This window comes from Capsicum annuum, chromosome 3 (assembly GCF_002878395.1).
Source record: "Capsicum annuum cultivar UCD-10X-F1 chromosome 3, UCD10Xv1.1, whole genome shotgun sequence".
NCBI lineage: Eukaryota > Viridiplantae > Streptophyta > Magnoliopsida > Solanales > Solanaceae > Capsicum > Capsicum annuum.
In genome coordinates, this window is record NC_061113.1 from 22,555,671 (window position 1) to 22,570,491 (window position 14,821).

At 30.8% G+C, this 14,821-nt stretch overlaps 1 protein-coding gene across 1 annotated transcript; it reads right to left on the reverse strand.

Moving 5' to 3' along the window:
* Positions 1 to 1,301: 1,301 nt before the first annotated feature.
* On the reverse strand, positions 1,302 to 3,511 carry LOC124897042 (chlorophyllase-2-like). The gene is made up of 3 exons (XM_047409189.1): positions 3,222 to 3,511; positions 2,211 to 2,421; positions 1,302 to 2,070 (listed from the first exon to the last, which is right to left on the reverse strand). The coding sequence occupies exons 1-3, from the start codon at positions 3,477 to 3,479 to the stop codon at positions 1,559 to 1,561; spliced, it is 981 nt and encodes a 326-aa protein (XP_047265145.1). The 5' UTR covers positions 3,480 to 3,511; the 3' UTR covers positions 1,302 to 1,558.
* Positions 3,512 to 14,821: the final 11,310 nt, after the last annotated feature.

Below are 14,821 nucleotides of genomic sequence, written 5' to 3' on the forward strand. Positions count from 1 at the left end.
ATTTTTGTATACCTTGTGTTTTAAGTTATGTTTCACTCTTTTTGCTCAGATGGTGCTGAATAGATCCCGTGAGGTCAGAGATGCAGAACCTGCTTCTGGAGAGAGAGTTAAGTCGAGAAGGAGAGCCTCGAGTCATTGATGGACTCGAGGGAAGGGACAGGCCTATGGTTACTGGCAAATAAATACTATAACTTGTCTATATTATGTATGTGGACACCCAATGCTAATGTGACACAAATTTTGCAAGTGTTTAAATGATTATTTTGTAAGTTGAGTTATTCAATTGACATACCGGGATGAATTGACATTTCTAGATGTTCAACTCAAAGTTGAAGTATTCATTTTATTATTAAACTCTGCCTTGAGATGGCGGCAGGGACGGGGGAAGGGAGGGGCTTGACATGGACCTCTACCCTGTTTATTATCTAACAAAATTAAGATCACATGAAGGTGGGGACATAAAATCAAACCTCCTAGTAATAACCAAGAAAGTTGGATAATCCAACTCTTTACATGGGAAGTTACAGTGCTTATTTGCTAGTAAAGGCCAAATTTAAGTACCCTATATATGTATTATGCCCGAAGAAAATGCAAGTCACATGCGACGATCTTTCGCCCAGAAAAGAAAAGAAGGATAAGAAATCATTTTTTTTATTGAAGATGTATATACATTAACATATATTGTCTTCGAAATAATACAGCTGCAGGAACGCAAACATCAACACACTTAGGGGTCATTTGGTAGAGTGTATAAGAACAATGCAAAATATAGTGTATTGATAATGCTTACATTAGTAATCCTTGTATTAGTTATGTATATATTATTTCTCATACATTGTTTGGTATGATGTATAAGAAATAATACATCTTACATAATTTCTATAAAAGAAATGTTTGTTTACAAAAATACCCTTCTTTGATTTTGTATACTTTTTTGCAACAAAGTTCTTTTTCTATTTCAAACATAATTAGTATTGTTGAACTAGTATATAGAGGTTTAAGATTAATTGTAAAACCTTCGTCTTTGTGCAGAAATGTTACACCGATGGATTAACATAGTCGAAACAAAAATAAAATACAAGACGTAAAATTAAGAAATAGTTTCAACGTTTTTTAATCTTTTTAAAGACCCTCAGAGCAAAACAAAAATATGTTATAGTTATTTAAATCAATTATTCATTTTTGTAAATTAAAATAGTGGGAAATGTTTTGAAAAGATTCATTATTGTAAATTAAAATGGTGGGAAAAGAAATGGTGAAATATTTTGAGAGTGAAATTGAGGGGTATTAAGATCATTTAATAAATTAATGCATGTGTTAAAAGTCTTTGTATTACTAATACATAGTAAATAGAGTGTATTACTAATACACACTTCAATACATAATAAAATGTATAACTAATGATTGCATTAGTTATACATAGATAAAAAGAGTACCAAACAAGATACTAGTAATACAAATTAACTAATACATGTATTATATTTTACAATACACTCCCCCGGAAAGTATTAAGAGGAAATAATCTCTTATTTGTTTCATGAGTATCGATCATATGTAATTACTCCTCGATAGATATAACAGGATCAAGTTTAATCGGAGCACGAATATCAGGGGATTCAACAATATTAATTAAATCATCTTCTTGACCTTCCAAATAAGCCTTGAGAAACGCCACAAATAACCCTCCTATAGTCCTTCTTAGAGTATCCTTTGATCCCTTTCCACTTTTCATCATAATGCCCATTAAAGTTGTCATTCTATTTATATCATCCAAAATATCAGCATGGCCATAATCCTTAGCCAAAAAATAGTAACAAGGCGGCTTACTCTCATTGAAAAATTCAGAATGGTTAACCCCATTTGGTGCGCCGGGCGGACATATACCATAAGCTCGTTGATTTGATAAGCCGGTACCAATTACGGCTATGGGGACTGAAACATTGAAACTGTAAGGAATAAATTTGAGTATATTTGGAGAGCAGAAACCGGAGGACCTTGCACCAACTGGATCAATTCCGAGGAGTGCTGAGAATTTGAGAGGGGGTTGTTTTTCTTTAGTTGGAGGCGGACCTACAATTTGAAGTTTATGAGTTTCTACAGTAATTTTAAATGAATATGCAAGAAATAACTGGATTCACAATCGAATTTTATTAAAATGTTAATGCATATGTAAGGTAGAGCAAAAGCAAATAGGTTCCCGGGACCCATACCTGAAGAGCTGGATCCGTCCTTGCTGCCTGATCCGTAGGCTAAAGCTAAGGCGAATGCTGTTTTACCGCCTCTCCCGTGGCCGGAGATGCCAACTTTGAGGAGGTCCGGAAGAACTTTCTGCGGCAGGATGGAGTCGAGATTGTTAGTTGATAACCACTTTGCTATTTTTCTTGCTTTTTTCACTTCGCTGTGGGATGTCATAGGAGAAAACTGCAACATTTTTTTAAAACAAATTGATTATAAATTAGATATCAACCCAGCAGTGGAAGATCGATATAGAGAAATTAATTATAGTTTGGCCTTGATTTTTTTTAATGTTGAGTTGAAACAACAACAAATAGATCGATAGGACATATGGGCAGTGAAACTTCATATAGCCAATCGGCACTCACATATATTTGGACAATCCAATCCACACTAACTTGTCCGGTACATAGACAGGACCTGGCCTAGTTGTTGTTGAAATAACTTTTGAGATTCAAGTATCATATTAAAGGAATTACTACCAATATAGGCATTGAGATTTCAACCTCACAGATGCGTAGCAATTCTTAGAAAATGATAATCCAATTGCTTGGGACATGATATATAGCAATGAAAACTTTGGTGTGTAATTTAATTTGGTATGACCGACTTCATTTTCCAAGATGTGTGGAAGTTATACTGAGGATTAACACTATAAATGTTTTTCTTCATGACTTCTCTTAGAAATGTAATGTGAGGCTCCATAGAATAGATTTTTACATAGTGAAAATTTTAGTGCACCAGACTTTATCATATTATTTTTATGACATTCCTTTGATCAGTTACTCATTTTAACTTCATATTGATCTTTCATTGGGTTCAAAATTGATATGCAGATCATATCTATGAACCAAAGTGAGGTCAATATACTCATGAAATCAATATGAGATGTATGTATGTACGTATTTTCTTGGTTGTTGAAATCAAAAAAAAAAAGAAAAAAAAATCATGGTAAGTCCACCACTCATGTGAAGTATATGTAGTACCTGAGGAGCAACAACGATATATTGATGGGAAGAAATATGTAGGAGGAGGGACTTGTAGCAGTTGGGGTGGAGACAGAATCCATGGAAAAATAGTAAAACGGGATAGGAACCTTCTGTAGTCGGCGAAAACACTAACAATGGACATGGCAGGGAAAAGCTCTTAGCTTTGATTATCTCAACAGCTTCATCTCCTACTTCAAAATCTAACGCTATACCATCGTCACCTACCTTCGCCTTCTTTACCACCACCTTTTCCATCACCGTTCTCCTGATGCCAAGTACGTCGTCGTATATATATATATTTTAAAACAAAAAATTACAAGCTTCCAGTTCTGTTTCCTTCTGGTGAATGAGACAGAAAAGAGGAACTTTCTTGCTTCTTTCTTCTTTTCCTTGAGGGAAAAGCAAAACGTGCTTTTTTGTTTTAACGGTAGCCTAACTCAAAAACAGTGTTACTTAAAATCCGGTTTAGGCCAAGACAGATTATTTAGAGTGCAAATGAAGGAGATTGGACTGGATCACTTATGTGCAAATTTAATGTGCTCACTACTCTTCTCAAAAATTGAGTCCACACATTTGTTAATTCTTTTTGCCATGTGATCCGTGAAAGCAAAGATGGATAATTTCCTTTATAATCAGCACACTGAGCAATACTTTAAAAATAAAAAATGCAGAATGTTTTTTCTGCAGTCCGTATGATTGCATGTTATTTTTGAAAAGTTTTTGCTATCTAAATTTGTCTTTAATTTTTTGCTGCTTGTAATTTTTTTAATCACCTCGATTAATAAGTATGTCAATTGTTGTAAACAATATTGTCGCCGAACTTAATAAAAACTATGAGCTTAATGGTAATAATTATGAAATATGAAGCATGAAAATTCAATATGTTCATCAAATTGTCAATGGATCTGCTTCTTTCAACCTCTTAGACAGTGGTATTAGTTCTTTGTTGAGCTCAATCCGTCAAGGGGAAGAGAGATCGGTGAAATTGACAACTAAAAGCATGGAGTTACAATAGCATGTATATAAATGTCTTTATCTCTGCGAAGGAGTTCTGATTTGCATTCAAGTGAGGTGAAGAAGTCTCCGATTGGCCTAATTTCATGACGTTTGTGAGACTTGTAAACGTCTTGAGTGAAAACACTCAAAACTCAATTGATTCTGCAAAAATTAACATGCGTCGACAATAGAGAAAACTTTGCCTTTCATCTACCCTGTTGAATGAATACACATCCGAGCAACAACATCATTTCGAAGTGAAGAGGATGTAGATGTCGATTGGCTTTCATTTCCTTATTTGTTTTATAGATGGGAGTCCATGCATATGCATATACAAATTGAAGGTTGGCTTGATTTCATAGAAGGGACTTTGAATTGCTTATGTTTCCTTGTGAACATGGAATTGATCGATCCCTAATGAGAGTTGTCTTTTTTATTATTACAGCATAGTGTATGTGTTTTGTACGTGTATCTTGCTTGATCAATGAAAATATATTTATAAGAAAAACACATGATTGAAAGTTAGCAATTGATGTTAAAATACATGTTATATCTATTTAAATTATAAAAATAAATATTTTATCAAATGTTTAATTTTTTCTTGTATCTCAACTAATTCTTTTTTCACAATAAAAAAAAATAATTTGAAACTCAAAATTTTAATTATGCCACATAAATTAAGACAAAGAAAATCATTTCAAAAACTGTAAATCTCTATACATTAGCTTCAATTTATAGAATTATAAATGTGAAACATATGGCTTGACGTTTCAAATATCTCATCGAATATTTATTCATTTTTAGACTTTCATTCAAAGAACCTCACAATGTTTGAAACATCTAATATTGTTAAAAAAATTTAGAAAACAATGAAACTAACAAACTCACGCACAACAACGAAATATAAGATAGAGTTGCATATCTGACGTTATCTGCATATCCAAATTTAACACATAACTATAAATTTATATCTTGAATTCAACAAATAAGTTTGATCAAAGATTTAGCTACAATACTAACGAATAATATATCAAAATATAATTAAATCAAACTAAGTTACAATCAAACAAAGAAGAAAAAAATGAAAAAAGAGATAAAACCTTTGATTTTTTTTTTTTGGCTATTTTATTCAGCAACAATATGCTTGGTTCATTCAATTTTTCTTCACAATTTTCATCTGAAAAAGAAACACAAAAACTATCAAGACGGGAGAATTCCAATATTAATCAATTATTAATTATGTATAATTCATATAGAATCTTCATGGTCATTAATAAAAAGCAATCAAGAAAGATAGAAATAGAAGAAGATGCATGTTTCTTGCTAATTTTTATTCAAAATATTACTAAAATAGAATTGTAGACATTACTTTCTATGTAAGATAAAATTTTAATTAATTTAGAAGTGTTAAACACTATGATTTTGACCAACTAAATTTAAAAGTGCTAAATAATGTGTGTATACTTTAATTAAAAGGGATTCAATGAGTCAATTTTTTTTTTATATATAAAATATTAACTACATTCATGTTGAACCTATAAACAAAAATGTTGAACATGAATTATTTAAATAAATTTTATCATATATTTTAATACTTCTTAATGATCAATTAATCTTATATCTCTTACCATATATTTTAGCACTCATTAATAATTCTTCTAATACCTCTTATACTCATTAATAATTCTTCTAATACCTCTTATCATATATGTTAGGACTCTTTAAATTTAAAATCATATTTTTGTTTAATTATTATTTAAATAGAATTGCATAAATTACTTTATATGTAAGTTAAAATTTTAATTAATTTAAAAGTGTTAAATATTATGATTTTGACCAACTGAACTTAAAAGTGCTAAATAATTTGTGTATAGTTTAATTAAAAAAGGATTGAACGAGTAAAATTTTTTTTGATATAAAATAGTAACTATACTCATGGTGACCCTATAAAAAAAGTGTTTTTCATATGTTAAACATGAATTATTTAAATAAATTTTATTATATATTGTAATTCTTCTTAATTATTAATTATCTTGTATCTCTTATCATATATTTTAGGACTCTTTAATAATTCTTCTAATACCTCTTACTATATATGCTAGGACTCGTTAAATTTAAATTATTATAAAGATAATAATTAATTAATAATTTGATAAAATAAAGGTGCAAAAATGATTTTATCTTAAGCGAAGACTTTTAATGAATGACAAAAAGTTCGAATCACTTTTGTAAGGTCTTCACATTTTTAATATATTATACATATAGATTATAGATATAGGTTATAGATATCTTCACATTTTTAATATATTATAGATATAGATTATATATTTAGGTTATAGATTATAGATCTAGATTATAGATTATAGATTATAGATTATAGATTATAGATATAGACTATAGATATAGATTATAGATTATAGATAGTATCTTGTAATACCCCGAATTTTTTTCCTAGCTAATTTCGTCCCAAGAATGCCTAGTATTAGTTTCTAAAGTGAATGATGATTATTTCATGAGTAATTTTCAAGATTTTCACTATTTGTCATGTGAGAAATTCAATAAGCTTTCCATCGATATAAAATTCATCCAAATCCGACACTCGGGCGAAGAGTTAGAGCCTTTTTAGTGAGACAGTGTATCACCTGAGGCTCCAGCGCGTCGCAGAGATAGCTCAAATGACAATTGTCAATTTTCAGTGTTGCTCCGTGATAGTGGCACGTCGCACCAAACTTCCAGGTCGTAGACAAGGTGGCAACGCGATAGCTCCGCGTCGCGCCACCATGCAATTTCCCATTTGTCTTTTTCCAGTCACTTGGCGCGATAGTGGTGCGTCGCGCCAAGGATGAAAATCAGAAAAATTTTCTCAAAAATTAAAGACGTGTCCTAGGATTAAAAGGGACAATTTTTCCACCTATATAAGCCTTATAACACGAGATTTGGTCATAATTCAACAACTTACACTCAATTACTCTCAAAAACTCTCAAGAACAAGTCCTAGGGTTTTCATAGAAGGTCAATTTCAAGGGAATTCATCGTCAAATTTCAAGAATCTCTCCATCAATATTCACGAAATCACGAACTAAGGTATGCGTAGTGTTCATCCACGGATCCCTTTCATTCACGGAGTTCAAAAATCATGTTTTAAATAACCTATTGTGATATGTTTGTTGTGATTTTATCATGTTCATGTTGATAGTTGTTATTTATGTTTCAAGATGATGTCTTTATGACTTTCCATGAAGTATATGAGTTTGTTGATTGAAAACTTATGAGTTTGGGTAGTTTTAGATTCTTAAATTGATAATTTCACCATGCTATAAAGTGTGCATGTAAGGTGTTTGATAAAATGCCTAGAATGATAGAATCATGTTCCTTATGACTCAATAGTATCTAAATGACAAGTCCATGCTAACCCTTATGATGCAACACAATTTCGATGCTCTTGTTGTGTATTGATTGTTGTGTTATGCAACGTTCATGATATTGAAATCATGCAAGTATGTACATGTTATATGCATTCCCTTCCATGATCAAGACTATGATAACCATGTGAAGCATGAAATCCCTTATTTATGGCATTATGAATTATGAACTCTATTCCTATGATTAAGAAGTATTATGGATTGTTGATGTTGGTTATGTATTCAAGAATGACATGCCTTGTCAGTTTTCTTTTATCGAGTCCTGGGGGTATATGCCTTGTCATATAGCTATGTGCCTAGAGCTATGTCATGCTTTCACGATACTCTCGGTCAAGCCATGTTCCATAGAAGTCAGTCAGTGATGTGACTTAGGAAATCTCAGAAATCTCATGAACTCAGTACTCAGTAAAATCAGTAATCTCATGAACTCAGTACTCAGTAAGATCAATAATCTCATAAACTCAGTCAGTTATCTAATATCAATAGTATTCCGTTATTCGACAGAATTCAGTAAACTCAGTCCATGTACAGTCAGTCAATCATGTTCAGTCTTTTTAGATGGAAGTAGAAATTAGCACCGAGTGAACCTAAAGATGGAAACACACACTATCAGATGAGGGTGTGATTCTTAGCAGTCATCCTTGTGTTCCAGAACTATGTAGCCAGCATAGGTTGAGACATCAACACAGTCAGATGAGGGTTGATGAGGTGGATAAGCACTGTCATATGAGGGCCCCACTATTTTTTTTAAGGACACTGTCAGATGAGGGTACCCACAATTGTCCTTACCAGTGGCGCGGTATTAACACCCTTCCAGTCAGGGCACAGATTGGACCCCAGCTCAGCTATTATAGCGCATTTGGGAAATGTTAGTTAAATAACTATTCCCATAGTTTCAGTATCAGTCTCAGTAAAAGAACTCAAATAGTTCTTCAGATTTCAAGACTGTCAGATACAATCAACTCAGTCATAGTACGAAACTCAGATATTTCCATCAGATTTAGGACTGTCAGACACAGTCACTCATGTTATCAGTTATATCAGTTATCTGAACTCCAGTATTAGTCATGCTGGGTATCAGTAAATTCATTTCATCAGTATATTGATTCAGTTATCATGTTCTCACAATCTCAGTTACTATGTATTCATGTGTGCAATCTCACGTTCATATTAGTTAGTCAGTTTTTATCATTTATGCATGTAAACCCCATGTATTCAGCCTACCTCACACGTATACTTAGTATATTCTTTTGTACTGACGCATTTGCGCTATGGTGCTTTCTTTTTATGTTACACCATAGGTTCAGAGACACAAGTTCCAGATCAACAGTAGATTCCAGTCTCAGCAGTCAGAATAGAAGTGAGTCCTCATACTTTAAGGACATGATTATTTCTCCACTATTTCATTAATTAGTTATTAGTTGGAGTTAGTTGGGAACATGTCCCATCAACTCCTTATTCAGATTATTCAGACAGTAGAGGCTTTCAGACTAGATGCAGACTATTATGTTTCAGACTTCAGTGTTTATAGTTTTGTTTTGGGTATTCTATTACCCCACACAGATGTTATATCATTCAGATTATGTTCAGTATTGAACCTTATGGCCTTTCAGTGCATGATTTCGCATTATTATATCATATTATACAGTGTACAGGTACAAATATCAGTCATGAGTTAGCTTGTGGTCCTTCGGGGTCATGAGCATCGTGTAGCGTTCCGATTCAGCAAATCGGGGTGTTGCATATCTATAGATTATAGATAGATATAGATGTAGATTACAAATATAGATTACATAGTAAGTAGCTTATTTTATCGAAAACCACAAGTTTAAAATTTTAGATCTGTCTCCTCTGATCATGACATTTGTCTAATCGTAACTTTGATGCATGGTTCAAGCATTTAAACAAAATCAAGATCATGAGCGTTAAGATCAAATGGCATATGTATCGTCTTCTTGGCAATCAAGCAATGGATAATTCCTCTCCTTTTTCTCTAATTAAGTAATTATAACGTAATATTAATTTTAATGAATAATTGAAGAGTTGTTGAGGAGTAACGAGAACCGAACCGTATATAACTCGAAGTCTACTCCTAAACTTAATTTAATTCAAATTGATTATTTCAAGTCTAATTAGGAACACATTACGTAAATTTTCTTTTCTTTTTCCATTATATGCTTAATTAGTCCATTTCGTTTGTGGCAAAACTTATGCATATATTGATCCTCGTTTAAAACATCACTAAATTATTAGAAGAAACATAGCTGGTATGCTGTTGCAAACTAAAAAATTAAAATATTCATGTTTTTTCTTGCAAAATAAAAAAAGATTTTTTTAATATATTAGTACTAATTCATTTGAAGGATTTTTTGAAAATGGGCGTACATAACATTTTAAGCAAATTTAATATTAAAAAGTGAGGTAAAAAAATATGGTATCACTCCTGTATAAGACGGGGCAGCAAATTCAAATAACACACGCACTTTAAAATCGATGATAATATAGCTAAAAAACATATCCATGAAATTTGCTGATCAAATCAAATAATACATGTCGGTGTGCATGAACATGGATTATGATAATTTAAGTATCAAAACTATATTATTACAATCAAGATTTTTCAAAATATTATCTAAAAGTATATTGAGGATATGATATTTGTCATGAACCAAAACATTTTTCTTCGTACCAAATACATCCTTTTCTCTCAATTTTTCTTTTGAAAAAAGAAAGGGTATAAAACTTTTAGAGGTCGTCAAAAATATTACGTCAATATCACATTGGGTCAGGAAATTGGATGGGCATCACATCAATTTCTCTTAGGCCCCGTTTGGTCATGAAAATCATAATTTATCGGAGTTGGAGCTTAAGTTGGAGTTAAAGTTTTATTTGGCCATGAATATAAATTAAAGTTATTTTTGAAATTTTGTGAGAGAAGTATGAGTGAAAAAAATAAAAACAAGTAAAACTAGGCCTGTCAAACGGGCCGGTCCGATTCAGCCCGGAACCGGCCCTCTTAAAATGGTCCGATATTGGGTCAAATTTGACGGGCCAGTCCAATCCGGGCCAAAACAATGAAAAATGTGAAATTAAATTGGGACCGACCCATTTAACCTAGGCTTGGTTTTGACCGGTCAAAATCGATCAAAACTTAATAACTAAATATTTTTTTCGATATACACTATATATCCACACCTATATACATTTTAAATACGTTAAACAATATAAATACAATATTTATACACTAAATATATATATCTTTGGAAAATATATACACATGTATACTTTGAATATAAACTAGTTTAGACTTTAGAGTCTATAGAAAATATATACACATATATACGTATAATATTATATATATACTACTTAAAATACCACTTGAAACAATATACATACAACATATATACATGATATATACATAAATATATATATATATATATATATATATATATATATATGTATATATATATAAAAGTCATTATGTATTTGACAACATGAAGTTAGTTTTGTTTCGTAGGTTGTAAATTCTACGAATACTAGATTACATTGCTATGCTGTAGAATCTACAATAGGTTACTTGTTCGCAAACAAGGTGACATGCGGAATTTTAATTCACTTAATCAGTGAAATAATCATCATCATACCAATTGTATGGATCATTCTTCTAATTTTTCTAATTCTTCTCTTTATCTTTTTTCGAGAAAGTTAGATATAATTTTTTCATCAAGATTTTCTTTCTGATAGATTCCTTTGTTGGAAATTCTTGGAGTAAAGATTGCCCCAGTATTATTGGTATCAAAGTCAAGTTGCTAAATTAACCAAATAATCTAATCTCAATATGAGAAGACCATATAAAAAATATACAGGCTTTCAGAGAAGTCAAAAGAAATCTAAATAGTAACTATTTAGAATATAAAAAATTAAATGAAACACAAGAAGATCCTCATAAGTTAGATCATCTAATCACAGTGATATCTAACTTGGAAGCAAAATTAATAGGACATTTAAAGTCTATTTCTGCTTCAATTATTTTGGCTATTTCTATGCATTCTTGGTCAATTTCGATCAAGCTTTTATTTTTGTAGACATTTTCATAATTTGAATTGGTAATCGTATAAATAGCTTGATAATAGATGTTCATAATATGATTACCTAGTTTAAATAAATCTTTTCTTTTTATCTGAAAGTGCAAGCTTATATTGGGGTTGTTTGCAAACAGGGTGACATGCGGAATTTTAATTCACTTAATCAGTGAAATAACCATATAATACCAATAGTATGGATCATCATCACTATCCACATATGAATAATCATAAATATACCATTGTTCTTGAACAAGATGATCTATAATTTTTTCAAGATTTCTTTTTGTAAATCTTTATTTAATTTTTTCACCTTTAACATAGTGATTAATATTTTTTTTATCAAAGAAAATAGTATAATAACTCATTAGGTAGTATAAAGAATAAATTTCTTTACTAAAACCTTGTAACTTTGACACAATAAAACCTGTGTTTCTTTTAGACTATAAGCTCTGTCCAGAGCGTCAAATAATTTTATTTTTAATCTGTTAATTTCAGAATTATTTGAAGTATTTTTTAAACGATAGATTTTCTAATTGTATTTTCTTAACTTTGTTGTATCTCGGTTAAGAGTTTCTATAATTGTTTTGGATTCTCAAAATCTTCTTCTAAGTTTCTTTAATTGTGGTTGTACCACTTTCATGATGATAAGTATAAACAATTCATAATTTAATATTCCCTATAGGTACATAGTAACATGTAATATGTATGAGTGCATAAGGTAGATATGAAAATAATTTTTTCTTGTGCTAATATGTTCATGAATGATAGAGTTTATGTATATACCTTCTGACTTTCTTTTTATATTGGTTGTATCAACACTGCAGTATTTATCCTTCCGACTATGAAGAACTATTGAGCCTATTGTTAAATTAACCAAATAATCTAATCTCAATATGAGAAGACCATATAAAAATATACATGCTTTCAGAGAAGCCAAAAGAAATCTAAATAGTAACTATTTAGAATATAAATGATTAAATGAAACACAAGAAAATCCTCATAAGTTAGATCATCTAATCACAGTGATATCTAACTTAGAAGCAAAATTAATAGGACATTTAAAGTCTAGAAGAAGTAGGTTTGTACCACCTATTATAACAAGATTAGGTTTAGACTACCTAGTTATAACCCATTCTATGGATAAAGAAAAAGCTTTCAAACTATTACCATAATTAAAGCAAGAGTTTAACCTCCGAAAGGAACGTTATGCTTACAATTCATTTGCAGGAGTTTGTAAAAAGTCATTATTCTTCCAAAAGAAAATTATTTTTGAACTAGAACAGGAAATCTGACACCTAGAGTATAAAGTAGAACACAATTTGTTTAAATGAGTAATAAAGAAATCTTAGAAAAACTAAATGATCTTTTAGATATGCAAAGACATATAGTCCTTAAAGTAAATCTAATAGAAGAGGAAATCAAAATCCTTAAAAATAGCTCACCATCTAAAATAAACAATTTCATCGAAAAAACAGATAATTTTGATAAAGAATTAGGAATGAAATCTTTACTTCAAGAATTTCCAACAAAGGAATATATCAGAAAGGTAGTCTTGGTGAAAAATTATATCTAACTTTCTTGAAAAAAGACAAAGAAAATTAGAAAAATTAGAAGAAATTTTAAAAAATTCTAAAAATAAAGAATTAGAAGAAGCTTCTACTTCTAAAAAAGATTTTAAAGAAGTAAAAGAAAATGAATGAACTACACGAACTAGTCTATGCCCTAGAAGAGCTTGATCTTAATGATCAAAACTATCGTGTTCATACGAACCATGGGGATACAGGAGGACCTCAAGGAAACTTTAGAAATCCGAAAGAAGAAGGAAGCTCATTCAACGAGCCAGTACCAAGGAGTAATTTCCTACCTAAATCTAAAAAATGGAAAGATTATAATAGTCAATACCATATGAATTCTAAAGCTAAATTAATGCCAAACAGACTCCCAGTAAAAGACGTTGGATTTACCCAGTTTCTGAATTTAGACTGTAAAAGAGAACCAGGAGAATTTCTGAAATTCTGGGCCAAAAACCTAGAACTATTCTTCATCTTAGGAAAAGGAATCAATTACAACAGTGACAAAAAATACTTGATAGCCACAAACACCTTTACTAGAAAGGTAGACAATTGGTTTAAAGAAATATCAGAGAAAACTGAAAAAATATTTAAATTAGAAGCTGTAGAGCAATTTAACAAATCAATTCAAGCGGAAATTGATTAAATAGTAAGATATGTAGGAGTTGAATTCCTAGGAAGCCAAGGAGATATTTCTAAAGGAAAAGAAAAGCAAAGGCTACTAGCCACAGAATGGCTAGAAAAACTTCAAATTTGTAAAATGAAGCATATTCAAGAATAGACTTGCTAGTTTGCAACATACTACTACAATTTATTTGATAGTAGTACGAACATGACTCCATACATAGATAAATATTATCAAAAGCTATCAGGATATTGGGCTAGCTATTTTAGAGGAGAATATGCTAAGGAAGATCAAACGCATGACTCTCTAGGAATAAGGGTTGCCTTCCTTAATCAAAAACTTAGCCAGCTTTGTATGTTACATAATATGCAGAGAAAAACTAAAAGAATTGGTACCCAGATTTACTGTGAAGACACAGAAGCAACATCTTAGTGGGGATGTCATGAAAGAAATCCTTTAAAAAGAAAGAGAAAAACCAAGGAGTTAATTAAAAGGAAAAATATTTTCAAGAAAAATTATGTACCAAGAAAAAAGGTACTTTAAAAAATGAAGAAATTTCAAAAAGAAATCTACGGATAAATACAAATGCTATAATTGTGGAGAAGAAGGCCACAAAAGTTATGAATATAACAAGAAAAGAGTTAAAATATCTAAAATAGATAGAGAAGAAATTGAGTCAGACCTAGAGTCAATTTCGTCTATTAAAAGTGAAGACTTTTATATAGAACTCTATGAAGAATTCTCAGAATCAAGTACTGATTCAGAAGAATGAATCAAGAAATTGAGAACATAGAAGAAACCACTCAGTTTATAGAGGCTAAAGAAAATAAAAAAGGATATGCATTAAAAGCAACATTTGGTCGAGAATTGTTAAGAAAAATTCAAAGATTAAAATTTA

What these genes read in the sequence shown, in the direction of transcription:
- LOC124897042 (XM_047409189.1), bottom strand. Translation starts at nt 3,479, where the DNA reads ATGGAAAAGGTGGTGGTAAAGAAGGCGAAGGTAGGTGACGATGGTATA. An exon ending in ATATCGTTGTTGCTCCTCAG is followed by an intron (nt 2,422 to 3,221) that starts GTACTACATATA and finishes AAAATGTTGCAG; the next exon opens with TTTTCTCCTATGACATCCCA. An exon ending in GGACGGATCCAGCTCTTCAG is followed by an intron (nt 2,071 to 2,210) that starts GTATGGGTCCCG and finishes TTCAAATTGTAG; the next exon opens with GTCCGCCTCCAACTAAAGAA.